A 24,197-nucleotide genomic window follows, 5' to 3' on the forward strand; every position below is an offset into this window, starting at 1 on the left:
TAGTAACGTAACTGGAGCAGTGAAAATAAATGTTTTGCCATACCTGTGGAATATGGTCTGATATACCACGGCTGTCAGCCAATCAGCATTCAGGGCTTGAACCGCCCAGTTTATAAATAGGGTTAGTTGGTGGTACAATTACCCTTTTTTGTGAACAAATGTGCATTGCACTTTCTGAACTGTGAAAGGCAATAATATTCAACAAAGTGTATTGTCTGTCGGAAAACTACGCGAAGAAGAAGAACAGATCCCCTGGAACGGACCCAACCACACAGTCGTGATGGAACAAAACCACGACTCCTACGTCATAATAATGCGACTGGACATTTTGGACAACGTTGGCCTCGGTTTGTAGGGACGGATAAATACAAAAATTCATGCTTTATTTAAATAGCTAGTTAAGATTAAAGAGTTTTGGAACGTCACGATTTAGGGTAATAACGTTTTGTACGTATACGTGCTGTACTAACTTGCTGTTTTTTTTAAAATTATGGCATCCTGGTTAACGTTAGCCAGACAACTAGCGATAACTGTTAGCAAACAGTTAAAGTTACTAGCCAATACAGTAGCTATAACGTAAACAAGCTAACTATCAATGCCTTTGGTGTTAGCCAAACGTTAACTGTACACATTTTCAGTAGCTACCTAGATGTGTTTACCACCAAAGAATGGACTACCAACAAAACGTTTGTCTTTGCAGTAAGTATGGCGATGAAATCAGGAGAGGAGCGGTTGAAGGAGATGGAGGCTGAAATGGCTCTGTGAGTACAAGAGTTGAGGCATGACACTTCGGTTACCTTCAATAATATTGCAATGCCGTGTGTGGTGACTATGCCAAAAGAACCCCTACTAAATGGTCTTACTTCTCTATCAGGACAGGCAAACAATATCTCACGACAATCGTCATCTGTTGGTAACTCTTGTGTTGGTTCTGAACCAGGTTTGAGCAGGAGGTCCTGGGGGGTCAAGTGGCAATGACTGCAGGAGACCCTGTAGTGATGGAGTTGCTCCCAATGGGTGTTCCTATGACTGTTCCTATGATCCGACCCATCATCGGCACCAACACCTACCGACAGGTACTGAGCTCTTGAAGGAAGAATGATTGAACATTATATAGGAAAGATCAATAGTAGAATGAACAAACTCAAACCTATCTTCTGCTAAAAGCAAACAGAATGTGGTGGTAGCCGGATGCATCCAACTCCTTCAAATCCCCTTTCTCTCTCAGGTTCAGCAAACTTTGGATGCAAGGGCTGCCACTTTCGTGGGACCTCCACCCCCTGCATTTGTAGGCCCAGGTGACATGGTTTGATTCACGTTTATTAACATAATACTTTGCATTTGGAATGTATTCAGACCCCTTCCATTTTTCCACATTTTGTTACAGCCTTATTCTAAAATAGATGTAATACTTCCCCCCCTCATCAATATACATGATAATAACAAAATGAATATCAGGTTTTTGTAAGTTTTGTAAGAAAAATACATAAGAATTTAAACCCTTTGCTATGAGACTCAAAATTGAGCTCAGGTGCATTCTGTTTCCATTGATCGTCCTTGATGTTTCTACTACTTGATTGGAGTTCACCTGTGGTAAATTCAATTGATTGGACATGATTTGGAAAGGTACACACTTGTCTATATAAGGTCCCACAGTTGACAGTGCATGTCAGAGAAAAAACCAAGCCATGAGGTTGACGGAATTGTACGTAGAGCTCCGAGACTTGATTGTGTCGAGGCACAGATCTGGGGAAAGGTGCGAAAAAATCTCTGCAGCATTGAAGGGCCCCAAGAACATCGTGGCCTCCATCATTCTTAAATCGGAGGAGAAGGGCCTTAGTCAGGGAGGTGACCAAGAACCCGATGGTCACTCTGACAGAGCTCCAGAGTTCCTCTGTGTAGATGGGAGGACCTTCCAGAATAACAACCATCTCTGCAACACTCCACAAATCAGGCCTTTGTAGTAGAGTGGCCAGACGGAAGCCAATCTTCCCCAATCCGCCCACTTGGAGTTTGCCAAAAGGCACCTAAAGGACTTTCAGACCATAAGAAAAAAAGATTCTCGGATCTGATGAAACCAAGATTGAACTCTTTGGCCTGAATGCCAAGTGTCACGTCTGGAGGAAACCTGGCACCATCCCTACGGTGAAGCATAGTGGTGGCAGCATTTTGCTGTGATGCTTTTCAGCAGCAGGGCCTGGAATATAGTCCGGATCGAGGAAAGATTAATGGAGCAAAGTAGAGATCCTTGATGAAAACCTGCTCCAGAGCGCTCAAGACCTCAGACTTGGGAGAAGGTTCACCTTCCAACAGGACAACGACCCTAAGCACACAGCCAAAACAATGCAGGAGTGGCTTCAGGACAAGTCTCAATGTCCTTGAGGGGCCCAGCCAGAGCCCGGACTTGAACCCGATCAAACATCTCTGGAGAGACCTGAAAATAGCTGTGCAGCGATGCTCCCCATCCAACCTGACAGAGCTTGAGAGGATCTGCAGATAAAAATGAGAGAAACTCCCCAAATACAGGTGTGCCAGGCTTATAGTGTCATACCCAAGAAGACTTGAGGCTATAATCACTGCCAAAGGTACTACAACAAAGTACTGAGTAAATGGTCTGAATACTTGACTGCCCTTGACCAGCACAAAACCATCCTGTGGCGGACTGCAATAGCATCGAATAGTCCCCGCGATATGCAACTGTTCAGGGAAGTCAGGAACCAATACACGCAGTCAGTCAGGAAAGCAAATGCTTGCTTTATCAAGCAGTCATTTGCATCCTGTAGCTCTAACTCCAAAAGTTTTTGGGACAAAACAAGTCCATGGAGAACAAGAGCACCTCCTCCCAGCTGCTCACTGCACTGAGGCTAGGTAATACAGTCACCACCGATAAATCCATGATAATTGAACATTTCAATAAGCATTTCTCAACGGCTGGCCATGCCTTCCTCCTGGCTACTCCAACCCCGGCCAACAGCCCCAGCTTCTCCTTCACCCAAATCCAGATAGCAGATGTTCTGAAAGAGCTGCAAAACCTGGACCCGTACAAATCAGCTGGGCTAGACAATCTGGACCCTCTCTTTCTAAAACTATCCGCCACCATTGTTGCAACCCCCATTACCAGCCTGTTCAACCTCTTTAGTATCGTCGGAGATCCCCAAAGATTGGAAAGCTGCCGCGGTCATCCCCCTCTTCAAAGGGGGTGACACTCTAGACCCAAACTGTTACAGACCTGTATCCATCCTGCCCTGCCTACATAAAATCTTCGAAAGCCAAGTTAATAAACAGATCACTGACCATTTAGAATCCCACCGTACATTCTCCGCTGTGCAATCCGGTTTCCGAGCCGGTCACGGGTGCATCTCAGCCAGGCTCAAGGTACTTGAGATATCATAACCGCCATCGATAAAAGACAGTACTGTGCAGCCGTCTTCATCGACCTGGCCAAGGCTTTCGACTCTTGTCAATCACCGTATTCTTATCGGCAGACTCAATAGCCTTGTTTTTTTCTAATGACTGCCTCGCCTGGTTTACCAACTACTTTGCAGACAGCGTTCAGGGTTCAATTCTCGGGCCGACTCTTTTCTCTGTATATATCAACGATGTCGCTCTTGCTGCGGGCGATTCCCTGATCCACCTCTACGCAGACGACACCATTCTGTATACTTCTGGCCCTTCCTTGGACACTGTGCTAACTAACCTCCAAATGAGCTTCAATGCCATACAACACTCCTTCCGTGCCTCCAACTGCTCTTAAACGCTAGTAAAACCAAATGCATGCTTTTCAACCATTCGCTGTCGTCACCCGCTGCCAGACTAGCACCACCACCCTGGACGGTTCCAACCTAGAATATGTGGACAACTAAAAATACCTAGGTGTCTGGTTAGACTGTAAACTCTCATTCCAGACTCATATTAAACATCTCCAATCCAAAATCAAATCCTTCCTTTCCTTCCAGTTCTCTGTTGCCAGTGACTGTAACGAATTGCAAAAATCGCTGAAGTTGGACTTTTATTTCCCTCACCAACTTTAAACATCAGCTATCTGAGCAGCTAACTGACCGCTGCAGCTGTACATAGTCCATCTGTAAATAGCCCACCCAATCTACCTACCTTATCTCCATACTGTTTTTAATTAATTTTCTGTTCTTTTGCCCACCAGTATCTCTACTTGCACATCATCATCTGCTTATTTATCACTCCAGTGTTAATCTGCTAAATTGTAACTATTTGCTCCTATGGCCTATTTACTGCCTACCTCCTCATGCCTTTTGCACACACTGTATATAGACTCTTTTTTTTCTACTGTGTCATTGACTTGTTTATTGTGTTATTGGCTTGTTTGTTTATTCCATGTGTAACTCTGTGTTGTCTGTGTCACACTGCTTTGCTTTATCTTGGCCAGGTCGCAGTTGTAAATGAGAACTTGTTCTCAACTAGACTACCTGGTTAAATAAAGGTGAAATATAAAATAAATAAATAAAAACATATGTAAATGTGATATTTCAGCAAAAAATATGTAACCTGTTTTACCTTTGTCATTATGGGGTATTATGTGTAGATTGAGGATTTCTTTTAAAATCTATTTTAGAATAAGACTAATGTAACAAAATGTGGAAAAGGTGAAGGGGTCTGAATACTTTTCAAATGCGATGTATATGCCATTTAGCAGACGCGTTTATCCAAAGCGACTTAGTCATGCACGAATACATTTTTTATGATGGGGGGTCCCAGGAATCAAACCCACTATCCTGGCATTGCAAGCACCATACTCTACCAACTGAGCTACAGAGGACTACTTATTATTACATGACATACTTAAAATGTATATTTTACTCAAAAACAGTGTTCATCATTTACACCACCATGTCTACAGGTCTCTTCAGTTCATGCTGTTCTTTTTTTTCTTCTGCTCTTCAGCTATAACCCCAGGTGTCAGACCACCGCCAATGATGAGACCAGCGTTTATGCCGCACATCCTGCAGAGACCAGGTCATTTATCTCTACTGTTGCTGACTTCCCCTCAGTGCTAGCTAAATGAAAGAAGGAGCATCAAATCTCTACAGCAATTCAGTCTTCAAATGAAAAACAATGTGTTGGGAGGCTAATTTGAAATCTCTCTGTCAGCAGGTCCGAGGATGCCTGTGATGAGTGGTCCCCCTCCACAGGGTATGATGGCTCCCCCACTGCCACGCCCCCCTCCTCCCCCGCCCATGATGATGGCACCCCCCATGCAAGGACCCCCTCAGCATCCTCAGCATCCCATGGACCCAATGGGGCATATGAGCTCAGTAGGACCTCCGGTTAGTTGCTACAGTGCCTTTTGTCTACCCCGAGGCTCCTTGAACGACTGATATCAATGGTCTCCCTAAAGGCCCATGCAGACTCTACGATTTTAGCCATCTTATGCCACGATTTGGCCCTCCCAGACAACATTTCTACGTTGTTGGAAATTCTTAGGTCATAAACGATTTTCTTGGCTCGTTCAGTGTGACATGGTCTTGGTCTGCTGATTTTGAGTACCAGTACATGCAGTCGTAGGCTCAGACAAAGTTCTGGCAGTGTCAGAAATGTTGAGCCTTTATCGTGTAGTGTGGCTGGTGTCACGAGCCGATCCCGGTGACTTACCAATAGGAACACGGCCGGCACTGAGTATGCACACAACAGTACGATTATTGTGAATAGTCAGATTAATATACAGTGAGTTTCCATGAATGTGGTGATTACAGATAATCCTGAATTGTGAATAATGATAAGTGAGAAATAAAATGCTAACCTCCCGTTATTGTAAAGATAAGAGGTTAGTCTTGGAGGTATGGTATTTGTGCGTCTAACTTTCTCACTCATTATTTACGATTCATTCAGGATGATTCGTAATCATGGTAGCATCCACATTAATGTAGCAGTATTTAGAAACGTTCTATTCTTATTTATAATAAACGTGACTCTAAAATCACACAATACAGTATTTACCATTCATTTCTATTGGGCACAACCTAATCTGAAACAACCAAAACAAAGAGCAAATGCATCCAACAAATTTTAGCCAGAAGCTTGATGTAGTCATTTTGTGCTATGAATATGGGAACAAATACTTATCTTTTTACTACTTTAATACACAAGTGAATGTCCCAATACTTTTGCTCCCCTAAAATGGGGAGACTATGTACAAAAAGTGGTGTAATTTCTAAATGTTTCGCCCAATACCCTCAAATTAAAGCTGCCAGTCTGCGCTTTAACCTCCATAGTCATTGTTTGATTTAAAATCCAAACTTTTGGATTATGGAAGCAAAATAAGAAAACATGCTTCACTGTCCCTGTAGTAGTTTGATTTAAACATTTAAATGCTTTGCAAGAAGAACAATTTCCCTAATCTTGTTTAGGCTACATCTGACATTTTTGACATCTGAAATCAGATGCACCGGTGCAGTTGACGTAGCATACATCGGCTGACGTAGCCTCGCAAGCCAATCACAGAATGTGTCGACCGTACTGAAGCAAATCGTACGATCTGGACAGGTTGATAGATTTAAATTAGGTAAGATCGCACAGTGTGACATGTAATAATCGTAAAAGACTGATTCTGACGTACAGTGTTGGAAGGCCTTTAAGGAAATTCGGCATTAACTGTGTCTTCAATTAGGAATGTGAACAGGCTTGGTCAATCTTGCCCTATTCTGTTGTGAGTCATTATCTCCATTTCTCTATATGCTCTTACCATATCTTACCATCTACAGGTGGGATCGACCCATGGTACACCCATGGGACACTCCATGGTGTCTGCACCCTCCAGGTCTGTGACCCAGGCCCCTCCCAAGCTCACCCCCTCCATCATCTCTGCGGCCCCCACTGTCTACACGGCTCCCTCCGGACCCAAGATACCAGACATCCATGCCCAGAGAAAGGCTCGCATGGTAAGTACACTCACGTCTACTCTTTAGTTTTCATTGCCTTTGCATTAAAAAAAAAATGTTCAGCGACTACTTCAAATTTGCATTCTACATACTTGCCAAGTTTGCTCCTGTTTGTTGCAAATTCACACTGAATCTCATCTATCATCATACCTCTGATTTGTTTTTTTTCCTCTCTCGGTTCTCCCTCTGACTTCATCAGGAGGAGCTGGCAGCGTCTGTAGCAGAGCAGCAGGCAGCGGTGATGGCCGCCGGACTGCTGGAGGCTAAGAAGGAGGCCAGCCTAGCCGCCTCAGATGACAACGTTATCGGACCCAGCATGCCAGAGCCCGAGCCCGTCCACACTGAGGTACAGAACACTCTGCCTTGTTTATCAGCCCTGGCCCTAATTAAAGGGTTTAAACTTTTCTGCATTCAAAATGCTTGTACAATTCAATTGGTGGATTGAAATAGACTTGACCCAAACCCTACAAAGGATCAGTATTGCAGCAATCTCGAAAATATGTCTGACTCTAGAATCTTGTTTCTCTGCAGCCAGCGGATAGCACAACAGAGGAGAAGAAGAAGGGTAAGCAAGAGAAGGCGAAGAAGTGTATCCGTACAGCCGCAGGCACCAGCTGGGAGGACCAGAGTCTACTGGAGTGGGACTCAGGTAAACTAGCTAATGACTTCAGATTACACTGACACGATTATATAGCCCGCCGGATGCCAGAAGTTCAATCAAATTAAATGTCCACTTACTCTGCCAATTGTCCATAGGGTTGGTCCTTATGCAGGGGGGAAATTGAGAAAAAACATCTAATAGAACATAAATTAGACTTTCCAAAAGTGGGTCTTTCCTCAGCTTACTTCATGTCAAAATAAAAGTCCTGCACGTGCGCTATACATGCAAAAAAGAAAAAGCACGATATTGTGGGGGACTTATTTTGATGAGGTTAGCAGAGGAACATCTAAAAGGAACGCATAGTTAAACAGAATTTCAGGTGGGTCTGTTGTAGACATGCAGTTCCTGAGAGAGATCAGTTCTTCTGCTTATCTCATGTCAAAAGCCCTGATTTTTCTTTTTGTTAGTTATGGCACACGTGCAGGACTTTTTTTAAATACATTTTTATTCCCCCTGCATAAGGACAATTAACAGAGTAAGTAGAATTTTTTTTAATGATTTTACAAGCAAATTCTAGCGTTGCTTAAAGCAGCTACCTACTTGCCTGTATTGAGAATAGTTTTCACTACAATAGGCCACTGTCCCATTCCCTTTTTGTCCCTCCCTCTTTGCTCAGTCTCACACCTCATCTTCTAACTTCCCCTCCTCCATCCAGATGATTTCAGAATCTTCTGTGGAGACCTTGGCAATGAGGTGAACGACGACATCCTGGCAAGGGCATTCAGCCGCTACCCCTCCTACCTGAAAGCCAAGGTGGTGCGGGACAAACGCACAGGCAAGACCAAGGGCTACGGCTTTGTCAGCTTCAAGGACCCCAATGACTACGTCCGAGCCATGAGGGAGATGAACGGTGAGCAATATCCGTATGTGTAATATGGCCCAAAAAGTTTTGTATCCAACCCCAATATGTCATTTTAAAATGGGGAGTAACTCCTGATCTGGATCTTTTCATTCTGAGGAACTGTAGTAGTGAGTAATATCTCGCGGGAACATGGACATTTCGTTTTTCATGCAATAACAAGATTTTCTGCATAATTGGCAAGAAAACATAGTTAGAAAGCTAATGAAGGTGACAAATGCACGGCCAAGGGCAGCTTTGTCTGCTTCAAGGACCCTAACGATTATATCCGCACCATGAGAGAGATGAACGGTGAGCAATTGTTTGTGAGGGGAATGACTTACTCTTCTCCTTTCCTAACAGCTACCTGTGTGGTGGTGCCAGTCCAATTCTCAACTGATCGTAGACTTTTTTTGTCCACAGGGAAGTATGTCGGCAGCAGACCAATCAAACTGAGAAAGAGCATGTGGAAGGACAGGAACATGGAAGTTGTACGCAAGAAACAGAAGGAGAAAAAGAAACTGGGACTGAGATAGATGGTATTTCCCTTGTGTATGTATGTGCGAGTGTTGTTTTTTGACTGGGAGTGTGTGAGAATCACACTGATGGCAGAACACTGTTGCCATTGCCCAGTTGGAAGGCCACTCATCCAGCTATCTGACATGTTTTCCATTACCACAGAGTAGGGATGTCATTTTACTCATGGAACATGGTTAAACTAGGCTACAAAACACTGTACATGATCCTGGTTGTAATGGTTAGACATGAACCATGCCCTTCTGAAGTGTAGAATGTACTGATCTCCTGTTTCTGTTGTTTTTTTACATTTTAGTTTGTAAAAAAATTCAACATCACTCAGATTTTCTTAGTTGGTATGGCTCCCATGCATCTCATGATTTTTGTCTGAAATGTGCGTTTGGTGATCTTGTTTATGTATATGCTATTGTGGAAACTACTTCCAATGGCAATTATGTATTTCCGGAGAGCCTCTGTTATTCACACAGGGATTTAAAAAAAAAAAAAACTAAATATTTGTACATTAAAGTGGATTATTTTAAAGCAGCGATTTGAAAATAATGCAAAGTTTTTTTTAAATAAAACCAAATGTCTTAACCGGCTTGACATATTTGCCTGGCACTCACCTTTCCTGTCTCCTCCAGCCCAGGCAATGATAGCATTTGGTGAGGTGGGATAGTTTATAAATTGGTCTCCAATATCATCTATTGATTATTTAATCAACCGACTATTGAAAGGTAACCTTAATATACATTCCTTGCTTTAAATTGTAATGGTATACAAAATAGAAGTTAATGTCAGCTTTTAAGATAACTCATGTTGAATATTATGGCCAACTACGATTTGGAGTATTCAATGTTACCATAGCCAGAGGGTAAGGCATTCTCAAGTGTGCTATTCAATGGGGGAATATAGGATAACACTGTTGCGGATTTGATTTGAGACTAGGAAAGTATAGTGGAACTAAAACCTTTTGCCCTCACAGTGCACCATTTCTAGGAAATAGCAATGTGTTAAAGCAGATTAGGATGTCTGTCTAGGAAAGTAATTGGATGATAAATGATTGTATCAAGTCTCACCAATCTAAATATAATTCGAGGAAAAAGACGGCGAGCTAGCTGAATTGATTTTGTTGTAACTTGAAAGCATAAAAAAGGATAGATCGCCAGTCTGCTTCTTACGGCTTTGTCTGACCCGGGGCATCAACTGGACCTCAGCATTCACACAAAGCAGGGGAGCCCTATCGCCTCAATCTAAAAGAGTATTATTGGCTGATCAATGAAGATATAAAAAAATGGTTGATGTATCATTGTTGGCGTCGTTAAAATAATGTTATCTTATTTACGGTTAGCTAGAGCATTTCACGCTATCTTTGCGTTTCCATAAAATACGCATATCCCTTTGAGTTTTTGGTATTGGCGGATAGACATTGCCTATCCACATTTCAACCACATGTGTGTTGAAACGTCCCATCATTGCCTGAATTGAGGCAAAAAATGCACCATACTGGCAATGTAGAAAGGCCGAATTTGCATGAACCGAGAAATTATCTTCAGATTTCTAACTAGCAAATTATGTCGTCGATGACATTTGTCTACATTTTCATAAGGATCTCGCTGAAAATAAGTGTTTTTGTCAAAGCAAATAACTCGATTTCGCCACCCCCTCGTGGTCCCCGTACCTCCTCCCAGTCCTGTCTTGGAAGGGCTAGTGACGAGTGGTTTGGTCCTTTTTCGTGTTAGATTCACATCAACTAGGAATGATGCTTCGACATTTTCTAAATGTGAGGTAAACTGTTGGCATAGTTTGCTAACGTTACGTATCAATGTAAGAAAAAGAGGGCCACTTTAATGAATGCATCAATCAAACATTAATTTAAACCAGTGAGATTGGAATTTGAAGACGGAGACCCTCCGACCCTTTCCCCCGAACCTGGATATCGGAATGGTGGTAAGTCATTTTGTTTTTTATTTCAGGCTGCATATGTGTCCGTAGACATGAGGCAAGTTGAACAAAACGTTATTTTTATTTTTATAGTATGGCCACAAAATATGTGCTAGCTAGTTTGTCGTACCATGTATGTCATATATGGCTAGTCTGTGTGGCAAACTGAAACAGAAGATGCTGTCCAGTCCGTTGTTGCCATTAGTTACAGGGACACTGCTGAACCCTGGCCTGTCACTGCTTCGCTCAAGTCATTTGACATGGTTATTATCTTTATCTGATCAACTAACTAAACCATATAGCTAATGTTATTCAGCCAGATCCCACGTGGCTGTTCCGTTTTTTTTAGCTCATTTTAGCTAACTAACTAGTTAGGTTATTTCATCTAGTGTGCTAGCTAACTCCAGTTAGCCACATCGCGCGCCCCTCCCTTGAAATACAAGCATGAATGGCGGTGTTGTCTGTCAGCCAGGCAGGGTGATTCGGTTTTACGGGGCATTCATCACTTGGCTTAATATTAGTATTTATGTGCGATCTACAACGTGTCACCGTTTAACACAATCTAGCAAGGCTAGCTAATATTATTATGATTGCCTTGTTACTGTTTGCCAGCTCAAACAGTTCTGAAAACTGACCGTCTTTTGTCTACTCCGACCGCGGCTTCCATTTCATTAATTGCGCTCAACTTAGTCACACTACAGAGACACTAATGTAGCTAATATGATACGAATGTTATGCTCAGCACATTACAATGACAATGTTTCCCATTGTCGGGATGCAACGTTTTCAGATAGAAGCGTTTTAATGTCCCTATCCTTCGCTTGTGGATACAATTAGTCCAATGGGAAAACAATTGATTCCAGCTAACTGCATCAGCGTGATGAAGTATCACTTCAGACCGTTTCAACGCTGTGCCGTCGTCTTGCACTTTAACATCACTTCACTGACTTCGTGTTTTCCTAAGGTACAGGCGCATTAGACCTTATGGTTAGTCATAAATGTGCTGTGCAACTTTAAATATTGTTTTTGATTGAATGTAGCGATTGGCCTGCCAACTCAATGTTGATATCTTGTCTACTCCCCTCGAGTTATGCCGCGTTGACGTGCCAGTCAGAACTAGGAAACTCTGAAATTTCTGACTTCCTATATTTGACTAGCACGCGAACGTGGCATTATTCTTACATACAGCAGTGTTTTCAATAGACATTGAGGTTGTTCTAGCAGAGAATATGGTGGTTTATGGTCAGAGGACACAAATCCCTTTCCATCCATGAGTCTCCTGCTCTCAAGACTGACAATTAGTAATTTGGGTTAGGTCCCAAGACTGGCTCTTAGCCGCAGCACAGGGTATTTCTGTCATTAATGATCAGTCCGTCATTAATCTACCCAACGGCAGTGGACCCAGTATGTTACAGTTGAAACAGGCTGAACTGGTGCTTAGCTTCAGATTATGTCACCTATGTTTATTCTCAGACTGTACATTACTTTTCCCTTGGAAAACTAGGAATAGCCAGGCCTATTTTATGTTTCTGTATTCTCTAATGCCTGGTAAAACAAGGCATGTGTGTCATTACTGCTTTTTCCTTTATGGAACTAAATCTTATGGTCATCATTGTGGCTCTGTTGGATAGACTCACTGGCTTCCATGATCTAGAGAAGCATTACTGTGTTGTCAGTCCTGAGTTTAATGCTTTGCTCAAGGCTATAGTTTAGCCTCCATCTCACAATCTCAAGAACCATTGTTCTTGAGAGAGATTGAATGAGACTAAGACTGAGGGCCTGAGACAGAACGCCTGAGACGGAGACAGTGTGTGTGTCTGTGTGTGTATACCATTCAAAGACTGAGCAACAGAGACAGAAAAATACTGTGTGTGTGTCTTTGTTTCGGACAGATGGTTTATTTACAGCTGTTGGATGGACTCACTGGCTACATACCTCATTTATTTCGATTTAATTGTCTCATGTACGGTAACTTGCAATGTTTTCGGTAAGAGGAAAATCAATGCAGACTGATGGTAATGTTGTGTTAAGAGCCTTTTACGGTTGGACATTACATTTGCTGAGCAAAAGTTATTCTGCTTCCTTCGCATTGTTGGCACACTGTGTAGTCGCTGCAGTTCAATGTGTGTGTAGTTTTTATGTACGTATTTGTAGTGAGACTATTATAAAGATTAGGCTTCCGTTGCAGCACAAATTAGCCTATCCCAGCCCCAACTGAACCCAAATGCTAGTTGTTTTCAACATGCTTGATTTAATGTAAATGCTCCCCAGGGTTGCTCACTTGCCAACAGGAGAATGAAATGCTTGGCCTGTAGCTGCTAACAGCTGAATGATAGGGGGCTCTTACTGTACAGAAAGGAACTCTCTAATAATACATCCTTTTTATTTATGCATCCAGTCCCATGTTAGTTGTGTTGCTCTGGTGTGCTCTGGTTAATTTAATCCTATTGAAGATTGTGCCCAGCTGTTGTCCCTTCTTGCAACCATTGATGACCTGAGGAGTTAGTGGTAAGGGAAGTGCCTCAGTACACACACACCTTCCCTGTCCTCGGCACACCAGCATTATTATAACAAGTAAACATGAGAGGAATGGTTGATTTTGATCTTCGTCAGAATCAGCACTGCTGTTACGTAACCTCACATTCTATTTCACTATTCCCTTCCCCCTCTGCCACTTGGGCTGCACAAATTACATAAAGATGTCCTCAATGTGCAAATAAGGTAGAAAGAGAACCTAGACAGGAAGATGGAGAGAAAGGTAGAAAACAGAGACATGTCACAGCACGGGCACGCCCACCAATAATCCTCTCCATCTCTCCCAGCTTCCTGTTTACTGTGAGGCAATCCTACTCCCTTCCTCTCTCTACCCTGAATTCTTGCTTCTCTCTCTCTCTCTCTCTCTCTTTCTCTCTCTCTCTCCAGACAGACAGACACCTACCTACCTACCTTCCTGTGTGGATCTGCCTGTAATGGAGCATAAACACAGAATACACACACAAATCAATGGCTGCTTACAGACTCTGTAACACTAGCCGTTCTGGCCACACCTCTGTCATTGGCCACTGGTTTGGTTCCTCACTGACAGACAATTATTTTATCACATACCGTATACTAAGAAAGGAAACAAACACAGCTAAATTAACAACAACATTCAGTCACAAAGCAAGCGGTTTATGTTTGAGCTAAAATGAGGATGTGGAGAGAGGCAGGGGGGACTTGTTTAGGCAGCGCACAGCTTGTTGTCAGGGGTGACGGTCAGACAGTCCTCCTGTGTGCTCAATACTGCTCTCTGCTCGTCTCTACTTCCCCCTGAATGTGGACTCACCGTGAGGACAGATGTTTAGAAAGATCTAGTTTGACAACCTCAGAGCACTACTACGCCTATTGTTTGTCCTGTGTGCTTATTCTGTGGCATATTATTCAAGCAGCTCGCCAAAATGTGGTGCTGCATGTAGCCTAGTGGTTCGAGTGATGGGCCAGTAACCAAAAGGTTGCTAGATCGAATCCCCAAGCTGACAAGGTAAAACTCTGTCGTTCTGCCTCTGAACAAGGCAGTTAACCTGTTCCTAGGCCGTCATTGTAAATAAGAATTTGTTCTTAACTGACTTCACTAGTTAAACAAAGTAGAGGTCGACCGATTAATCGGAATTGCCGATTTCAAGTTTCAAGTCAACAATTGGAAAATAGGTATTTTTGGGCGCCGATTTGCTGATTTTTTTATTTTTTTTATATATATACATTTATTTAACTAGGCAATTCAGTTAAGAACACATTCTTATTTTCAATGACGGCCTAGGAACAACTGCCTTGTTCAGGGGCAGAACAACAGATTTTCACCTTGTCAGCTCGGGGGATCCAATCTTGCAACCTTACAGTTAACTAGTCCAACGCAATAACGACCTGCCTCTCTCTCGTTGCACTCCACAAGGAGACTACCTGTAACGCGAATCAGTAAGCCAAGGTAAGTTGCTAGCTAGCATTAAACTTATCTTATAAAAAACAATAAATCATAATCACTAGTTAACTACACATGGTTGATGATATTACTAGATATTATCTAGCGTGTCCTGCGTTGCATATAATCTGACTGAGCGGCGGTAGGCAGAAACAGGCGCGTAAACTTTCATTCAAACAGCACTTTTGTGCGTCTTGCCAGCAGCTCTTCGCTGTGCGTCAAGCATTGCGCTGTTTATGACTTCAAGCCTATCAACTCCCGAGATGAGGCTGGTGTAACCGAAGTGAAATGGCTAGCTAGTTAGCGTGTGCTAATAGCGTTTCAAACGTCACTCGCTCTGAGCCTTTGAGTGGTTGTTCCCCTTGCTCTGCATGGGTAACACTGCTTCGATGGTGGCTGTTGTCATTGTGTTACTGGTTCGAGCCCAGGGAGGAGCGAGGAGAGGGACGGAAGCTATACTGTTACCCTGGCAATACTAAAGTGCCTATAAGAACATCCAATAGTCAAAGGTTAATGAAATACAAATGGTATTTATAAATGGTATTTAATTATGGAATAGTCCTATAATTCCTATAATAACTTCAACCTAAAACTTATTACCTGGGAATATTGAAGACTCATGTTAAAAGGAACCACCAGCTTTCATATGTGATGTTCTGAGCAAGGAACTGAAATGTTAGCTTTCTTACATAGCACATATTGCACTTTTACTTTCTTCTCCAACACTTTGTTTTTGCATTATTTAAACCAAATTGAACATGTTTCATTATTTACTTTAGGCTAAATTGATTTTATTGATGTATTATATTAAGTTAAAATAAGTGTTCCTTCAGTATTGTTGTAATTGTCATTTATTACAAATAAAAGATAACAAAAAATCTGCCGATTAATCGCTATCGGCTTTTTTTTGGTCCTCCAATAATCGGTATCGGTGTTGAAAAATCATAATCGGTCGACCTCTAAAACAAAGGTTAAATAAATAAAAGCCTAGTGTAGGCTATGTTATTGACTCATAACCCCAAACAACACACAACACAGATCATCACCTCAACTAGCTGTCCGTTAGTTTTTAGTTATTAAATGAAAAGGCTTTTGTCCTACAGTGATAATGGTGAATTGAATTACCGCTAGCTAATGTTTTGCTGAGCATGTTAACATGTTGAGCATCTTTCAAGCTGCTTTCACAGCAGGCCCTTTAGAGAGGTGCTGCATCTCATGTGAGCCATTACTGTGTTATTACCAGGCACTTAACTGCTGTACCTCATGTCATGTGAATAGTAAAGGGATCTTTGATCCCTGATAGGTCTAGAGAGGTGAGCTGTAAGCTGAGATAAAGAGGCGTGACTGGGGACACCAGCCCTGACCCTGTTCCTAGGCCTAATGCCTGAACGGCTGGAGCTAGAGAGCTGTAGCTGGGCTCACAGGGCTGCTGCTCACAGCTTGGGGCCAAGGGGTGTCAGAGTCCCGCCTCAGGCTGGAGAAGGGCTTGTCTGATCTGGGCGAGGGCACTGCCTCACGCCTTGTCACCCATCATCTGCTCTAATGCCCTCAGAGGAGAAGCCAGCCACACCCAACGCGTACGCACACACTACTCACCCTGGAAATGGAAAAATACTCTTTAATGGGTGCTTAACATTAGATCTTTGTGCTAATACTGTGTACGGTCATATATGGTTTATTTACTGTACATTAACCTGTATACAAACCTACGACTTTCATCCCTTCCCCCTCTCACTACTCCTCTCTGTCTGTTTTGGCCTGGAGGCTGGAATGTGTGCTATGCCAATATCTGTTTGCCTCATGGATCACCCTTCTATCCTTGACTTACAGTACAGTCAGTGCCTATAAACCGGTTTTGCATTATGATTCATATCCTGGTTGTCCAAGCCCTTATACAGCAGCTTGAAGAGACACTGACTAAACAGACGGCATGCCTACCTATGCAGTACAGACACAAAGTCACTATCTTGGAGTGTAGCCCTCTGTCCGTCCATATACTCAGCCACTAGACATGCTAGCTCTATAGTTTAAAATCTTTCATGTTGCCTGGACATCCTCCACACTCTGCTGAAGCATGTCTTCAGAACCCCTTCCCTCCCTTTTACCATGGCTGGGACCTTGTTTCCCCCACCAGACCTCCACATATGGATCATTTGTTTTCTGTTAGTGTATTCATTCAGTCATTCTCTCTTTCCTTTATGGTTTTTCTCTCTCTCCGCTGCAGTCAGATGCTCTGGGTGCCAGCTGCCTGCCCCTATAGAAACATCTCTTCTGAAGCCATGCCCACATTGTTCCGTACCAACACAAACGGCCCCCTCGTCCACTGTCCCTCATGTCTCGCTACACACAGCCACACACACCACACACTTGTTCACAACAGTTAGTCTTCTGATGAATTCACCCTCTTTCTTTCCTCCCCTTCTTTCTTCACCCACATCTCTTTTTTTTTCTACTTTTTAGTCTCTTCTTTCCCACTCTTGTGTTTCTATCTCACGTGGCTGCAGCTGGAATGAGGGCAGTGTTTGGTGTTTAGTATGCTGCCGGTGGCTCTGTGTCTTTCCTGTCGCGTGGAAGAAAGAGGACGGGGCTTCTAGAGAGCCTCTTTTTGGGTAACGTGGGGGGTGACAGGGGGACTGTAAGAGGACTGTCTGTTTCCCAGGGACCCTCTTCTGGAATGTCAGTGATAGAGCCCACCTTGCTCCTTTCTTACACTACCCCGACCCTCCCCAGCCTTCCATCTCAGCTATCCTTCCCTATGGCTTCCCATGTCAACTTCCTATGGGAAGGCCAAGGCCTGTTTTGTTCTATGAAAGGTCAGAGGGAAGTGGTGGGGGCAAACGGAGCTCATGCATTAGAAACACACTCCCTGTACAGTTGTATTGAGGCTGAGGAGACCGAGGAAGAGACCGAGGAAGCACCCCTCTGGTACACCTCTACAGTGTTAGTGATGGCATACTACATCAATAACCAAGGGGCCTAATGTTGCGTGAAACATGAAAAGTAATCATGTGCAGTCTAGTGTTGTGGTGACTATCTAACTGTACCTCACTGAGTGTATTTACATGTGCCATTGGGCTGTCAACCTGCTGAATGACTTGACCCCTGGCCTCTTGTGTCTGGATCCAGGCTGAAGTTTCTCCCCCATGTCCAGTCCCCAAGCTCCTGTCACCGTAGTAGCCCCTGGATTTGAACAACAGTCCCTGTCTGTCTCCGTCAACCCCTCCCCCCACGTGTGCAGTGTGTCCGGCGTGACAGATCAACACTTGTAGCCACGACTGTACTTGCCCCAAACTGGCCCATTCACGTCACATTAGCCCAGCCGCGACCACTTGCAGATGATGACAATAACGAAAAGAGCAGATTTGTGATGGCCATCCTCCTCACCCCGCCTCCCCCGAATTCTCTCAAGACCCGTCTCCCAACATTACTCACTTATTCAGTCCTCGGAGAAAGAGGGGCTGACACTTCTATTACACTGGGTTGCTACGAAAGAGAGGAGGAGGAGGGAGAGTGAGCATGAAAGGACACTCTTTGAATCTTTTCTTCCCCCTGGAGAAGGAAGGAAGGAAAGAAGGGTGGAAAAGTGTGGGGGATACTCATTGTCCTCTTTCATACAGAAAGTGAGTGAAATGGAGGAGGAGTGAGAGAAGCAGGGCATGGGGAAGTAGCAGGGGGAGTTTTAGACAACGAGCAAAACTGTTGGAGCAGCTGGGTTACACAAACAGACATTCACCTTTTGGGCTGTAGTATTCTCTGTTGGTAAGGTTGTCACTCAGAAGACAGAAGAAGTAAAGTCTTCCTCTTATCTATGTTTGATGGCACATGTGGCCAGGCTTCCTCTTCTGGGTTTTCCCATTATCATCATCCCATTCAACCCAAGCCAGACCCAAACCAACCCAAGCCAGACCCACCCAACCAACCCAAGCTGGACCCAAGCCAGACCCAGCCAACCAACCCAAGCCAGCCCAAGCCAGCGTTGTGCTGTGACCTGAAGAGGACAGACCCAAGACTCCTTGACTGTGAAGACAGTGATGCTTGGAGTGGGGGGGTTTACTGACTGTGGGAGAAAGGGGACAATAACAAATGGCTCTTCTTCTACTTGACTGACCCTCTATCCTATTGTCTTCTTTTGGGGTCAAGATCCAGGACACCTGCTGAGCCGCAGAGAGGCAGAGACAAAACAATCATCGTAATAATAGCCAGCCAGGGATTTAGTTATGAGAGATTTGTCAGGATTCATTTACGCAGAGTGGTTTTGAGCTTGTTGTTTTTTAGTCGTCATAAGTATATGGTGCATATGTGTGTTAAATCTGTGTGTGTGTGAGAGACCCACTTCACTCAATACACCTACAGGCATGAGAGAGTTGCTGGCCACTGTCGCTACACCAACTTCTGTGGCAAGTCCAGAGTTAGTAGAGGAATGAGAGGAACATACACTCATGGTGCTCACTCATCCCTGCACACACACACCGTCCAGTTCACCCCACACAGAGTCTAGCACATTTGATCCTGCTTAAATCCTCTCAATCGCACAAAGATATAAGTAGTTGAATCGGGCTCTCTCACCATTCTTTTTCTTTCCCTGTGAGAGAGACACACGCACACACACTCTAGTATGCACATCCACACACTCTCTTATCCTACTCTGACATCCTGTCCACCCAAATCTTATCCATGCAGTCCTTTATAAGCGCGAGCAAGCACACAATCTCCCTCTCACGGCCTGACATGCAAAAACACGCTGCGTTACCATAGCGATGCTGCCCACATGATGGAAGATCTCGGCAACTGTTGGTAAGGCTCTGGCTGACTACAAAGCATGGAGCCTCACTCCCACATCACAAACACCAACGTCTGACTGCACAGACCAACTTGCTGCCCACTGACTCTAGTCAACATTTTAAACGCATTCAATGCCTGAGACTTAGTAAGTTTCATGGAACAGCCGCACTCGTGATTCATAGGGTAGAGTAAGCCTAGCCGAACTCCCTACATTCACTCATTCATTCACAGATTTTTTTGGGGCCACTCGCCTAGCTAGACACAATACCCCATAATGACAAAGTGGAGCCTAACCCCCCCCACACACACAGCATAGCCACACCAAATATTTTATACACACACGACTTAGGCCTACTAAAGAAGGAACAAAACGGTCACATTTAACCCATTTCCTTAGTGTGTTGACCCATGTCTGTCTGCTCCTCTCCCACCTCCAACTAACTAGATGAGTCAACTCCCCTCAAACAGACAGTGTGACAACACTTCACTCTGCTGTAATACTGGGAAGTCCAAGCACAATGATGCTGTCCATGCTGACAACCTGACAGGTTAGACTGTTAGAAATGGTATGCGACTGACTTATCGAAATACCAAGGGTTGTTGTCAACAAAGAGGAGTATTCAAAACCAGCATAGGCATTTGAGATATGTTTCTCTCTGTGGGTTATGGGTTAGATGGCACTATTATAGGGATGGTTCTGTATGGGAATCAAGTGATCTTTTAATTGTCAGAGTGGAGAAGGCTTTCAGAGCAGTGGTGTTGATGCATGGCCTTGTTACATTAGATTAAGGGCTGGTTGGTTAAGGTTTGGCTCTTTATGATGGAGCGTGAACAGTCAGCCAAGTCCTCTCGCTCCAGCTCTCAACACAGGCCACTTGGTGTTACAGCAAAGATTAATAACATTGTGGATTAAATCCTCAATGTTAAAAGAAATACAAAAAAATGTACCCTCAAACAATTAGGCTAAACAAAAGTCTGACTTTCTCTCCTGAATCAACTGTGAACTTAATCAAATCCCTCAAGGAAGCAGTCTAGAGTGTATTGTCTCTTGTCTACACACATTAAGCCTCTTGTGTGAAGGGACGGAAATTAAATGTGCTTCCTTCGTTTTCTTTTTCTGTGTGAAGTGTCGTGACCCCAGTGGGTTGGGAAATGCACCATGTTTATACGCGCTATGAACCGGACAGTCATGTCTGGTAAGTCTCCGTCTACCCAAACTGTCTGTATGCACCTCTTTATGTCTGCGGGTACGTATTGTGCCTGTCTATATGTGGTCTGGTGGTCTGTCTGCATGTGTGTGTGTGTAAATGTACATGTGCATGCGGTCAACAATTATTACAAGTATTGTCAACCTCTATGTCATCAGCACGATGAGTGTGGCTTTACCCAGTGTGGTGTGAGTGATCTGCTATTCTGGTAGATATTCTATGCATGCTTGTTTTGTCTTGTTTCCCTGAATGTCTCCATGGTGAACATGTCTCTGTGGCACTGTTTTCCCACTGTTCTGTGGCCATGTTCATTATGGCACATTGTTATGGACCTAACACTACCCAGCAATGGATGACTTTGTACCAGTGTTGGGGAAGCTCCTCTGTTAATATTGATTATCAAGCTACCAATTACTTCACACTGGAAGAAGTTAAACTACACCAAGTTCATTTGAAAAACTAGTTCACTAGATCCAAACTACTTCTAGATACATTCTATTTAAATCTGAAATGTCATATACTACACATTGTTAAAACAGATCACTCTGCAGTAAGATAACAGAATGTGCATATTAAACACAAAAACTGTGTTTCAAATGAGAATTCGGGGATGGGCTGATGCTAAAAAAGAAAGGAAATTCTTGTTTACTTCAGCCATATCATATTTTCTATTTGCGAGAACAGTAGTGTGTAGTTCCAGTAGTTAGCTACAACGCTACATGGCAAAGAAAGTAATTAACTAAGTACTAAAACACTACCAAGATTGGAATTTAGTTCAACTACCACCAACTTCAAAATGTAGTTAAGTTACTTGTTGAACTACATGTAGTTCACTACTCCCCAACACTGCTTGGTACTGGGTAGACACTGGGTACCCTGCTTGGTACTGGGTAGAGCTGGTGCTGAACAACTGCAGCCGCTCTTCCCAAACAGGCTTTGAATTCAGTTTTTCCCGGTCCCTAAAGAGAGGCTGGAATACCAGGCATGCATTATATGGACTGTTGTTGTTGGATCAGGGCACAAACATTCAAACTATGTGGGTGAGATCTGATGACAGCGGCCTTACTGAGAACCAGGGCTTATCATTTAAAGATGTCTAAACTGAGAGTGGGTTTATATAGCATGCAGGATCCTCTAGACTCAACAGAACACGGTTTCTTGGTCAGCCTACTATACAGTTCTTCTCTGTACCACCAAGACTCCCTCCTCTTGGCCTTGTCGAAGCATTAAACGTGACACCTTTTTATAGCCTCCTTATGTGGTTTTGCTATGATGTGGAGGTTGTGTTGCCCTGTATAACTGCCAGTTGTCGCCAGATAGATTAGGAAGGAAACCAAGCGTTTATATAAAGCGACCGACCGCCCGTCAGTCCGTCTCCTGCCCCTCTCACAGAACAGCTGAGAAGCCTGAGCTCTGGCAATTGCCCAGGGTTCAGATCGCTGTGTGTGTGTGTGTGTTCACACTGTGAAATGTTCAACATTCAAGTATGTGTCTGTGCACACGCGTGCAGACGTAACCACTTACCTGTCCCTCTGAGCAGAATGCACTGAGAGGGGACAGGGGTGACTGTGATGGCTGGGCGGAAGTATCCATGGGAGACCGATGGTGACACACAGATAGATAGAGGAGATGCATAGCACTGGAGATAGATTACACCAACATCTAAAAATAACTCCCGCTCCCCTTGAAAGGGTTGGGAAGGGTCCCTCAATATGTTCAAGAAGAGGAGGATGCGGAAGGTAGAGAACAGGAGAAGTGGAGAGAAAGAGGGATGCTGTGGAATCAATGAGGGGGTGTGAGTGAGTGAGTGACTGCAAGGGTTATTACCCTGCCTGAATGCCATTAGGTTTCTCATGTCTTTGGTTTTGGTCTGAAGAAGACCTGACTGCGTTGTTGCTGTACAACAATACCTACTAGAGCCTAGTCTCTTAGGATTAACGGCTGGTATTGTCCCTGACTGTTGTGTGTGGATACTGCCCTGCTCTGACCGCCTGCCTGTGTCTCTGACCGTCTAGCTAACTGTTGTTTGGGAGCGGTGGCTTCCATGGCAGATCCAGTTTCAGGTGCCTGTTGTTCCATACTGGCTGCCCGTGAAACTCTAGCCTGGTGTAGAGTGAATAGGGGTGTGAGTTGCTAGAAGAGCAACGACATGACGTGGTCCTCTACGTGGTCCGCTAATGACCTTTAGCATCCATTACTGTACCAGTCGGGTGGTGTACTAAGGTTTTACAATGTTGGAGATGGAATGAATGCATGTTGCAGACAGTCAGTGCAGACTGGATACAGGCCAGGGTTCTTGTCTATAAATACCTCATCCCCTGCTTTGTAATGATGGACTCTCAGCTCGTTGAGTTTCTCTGCTGTTGCCACGTTGTCAGCCTCGACTCAGTCCCTCTAAGGGGCCGGTCTGTACTGAGGGCTGAACAGACACATCTTGGTGTGTGATACACTCAATGCTGGAGTGATGCAGCGCTGATGTATTCTGATGAAGCCTAGCTGTGCCCAGTTTAGCCCCAGTGCTTTCAGCCTCTAAGGGCCCCGCTGAGCGTGTACACCGACACACATACCAGGTGGAGGCAGGGCTGTCCAGGCGTACTGTTAACAGTCAATTTACCACAGCAAGCCTATGCCAGCTGCTCGCTCGTCCACTCTCCCACTCACTCACCCAGGAACGGTGAGGGTGTCAGTTGTCCCTAAGCGATTGACCAGGACCAGTTTGTGTGGGTAAGGTCAGTCCCAGGAGTAATAGTACGGATCCTAGGCCAATACTCTGAGGAGTAATGTTTTTCCCTGGAGCTGCAGTACTCTATCCAGCTCTGCATCCTCTGCTGAGGAATAACCTGTGAACAGACGCGCTGTCCCCAATCACAAGTGATTCACAACTGGGAAGGTTTTAAAAGCCCAGGTCTTTTCATTGCTGTATCCTTTAAAGGTGTTTCAGGAGCCTGTGACAGGCCGAGTAGTGGAGAATCTGATCTTCAACCTGGCTTGCACCCTTCCAAACTGTATCCAGCCTGTTATTGTCACTGCTGTTGGTATGTGAGAGTGAGACATTGTAAGACAGGCCAACTCTCTGAGAAAGCGGTAGATTCTCCTACACTTGTTCAGGTGGGGTTTTGATATTTGATCCCATTGAGTATTTTAAGGAGAATTGGGAATCACTCATCCACATACTTTTAGCCAAATTCCCATCCCATCCTCCCCCCATCTGGGCAAAACCATTTCTCACCGTCTTTCTTGTGAATGGAGATGGTTGTCACCAATTCATCTCATGGAGGAGACAACCCTGTGTATATTACAACCCTTAGTCTATTTGGGACATATTTTCCTGACAACAGACAAATGACCTCAGTTAGCCTCTACCAAAGCCGTGTGTGTGTGT

General features: G+C 44.0%; 2 protein-coding genes across 3 annotated transcripts in view; both read left to right on the top strand.

Moving 5' to 3' along the window:
• Nucleotides 1–304: 304 nt before the first annotated feature.
• Nucleotides 305–9,534, top strand: LOC139423412 (RNA-binding protein 42-like). 2 transcript variants are annotated; one of them, XM_071175096.1, is made up of 11 exons: nt 305–434; nt 701–761; nt 941–1,076; nt 1,229–1,298; nt 4,918–4,989; nt 5,128–5,300; nt 6,735–6,911; nt 7,111–7,257; nt 7,443–7,560; nt 8,228–8,422; nt 8,834–9,534. In XM_071175096.1, the coding sequence occupies exons 2-11, from the start codon at nt 706–708 to the stop codon at nt 8,944–8,946; spliced, it is 1,257 nt and encodes a 418-aa protein (XP_071031197.1). In that variant the 5' UTR covers nt 305–434; nt 701–705; the 3' UTR covers nt 8,947–9,534. The 2 variants fall into 2 exon arrangements, with proteins under 2 accessions (XP_071031197.1, XP_071031198.1); XM_071175097.1 differs by having other exon boundaries at nt 308–447.
• Nucleotides 9,535–10,400: 866 nt separating this feature from the next.
• The window catches only part of LOC139423438 (rho GTPase-activating protein 33-like), a 43,189-nt gene continuing 29,392 nt past the window's right edge, over nt 10,401–24,197 (top strand). The window contains exon 1 of the mRNA XM_071175099.1: nt 10,401–10,876. Coding sequence (XP_071031200.1) covers nt 10,871–10,876 — 6 coding nt within the window. The 5' untranslated portion in view covers nt 10,401–10,870. The remainder of the gene's footprint in view (nt 10,877–24,197) is intronic.

This window comes from Oncorhynchus clarkii, chromosome 2 (assembly GCF_045791955.1).
Source record: "Oncorhynchus clarkii lewisi isolate Uvic-CL-2024 chromosome 2, UVic_Ocla_1.0, whole genome shotgun sequence".
NCBI lineage: Eukaryota > Metazoa > Chordata > Actinopteri > Salmoniformes > Salmonidae > Oncorhynchus > Oncorhynchus clarkii.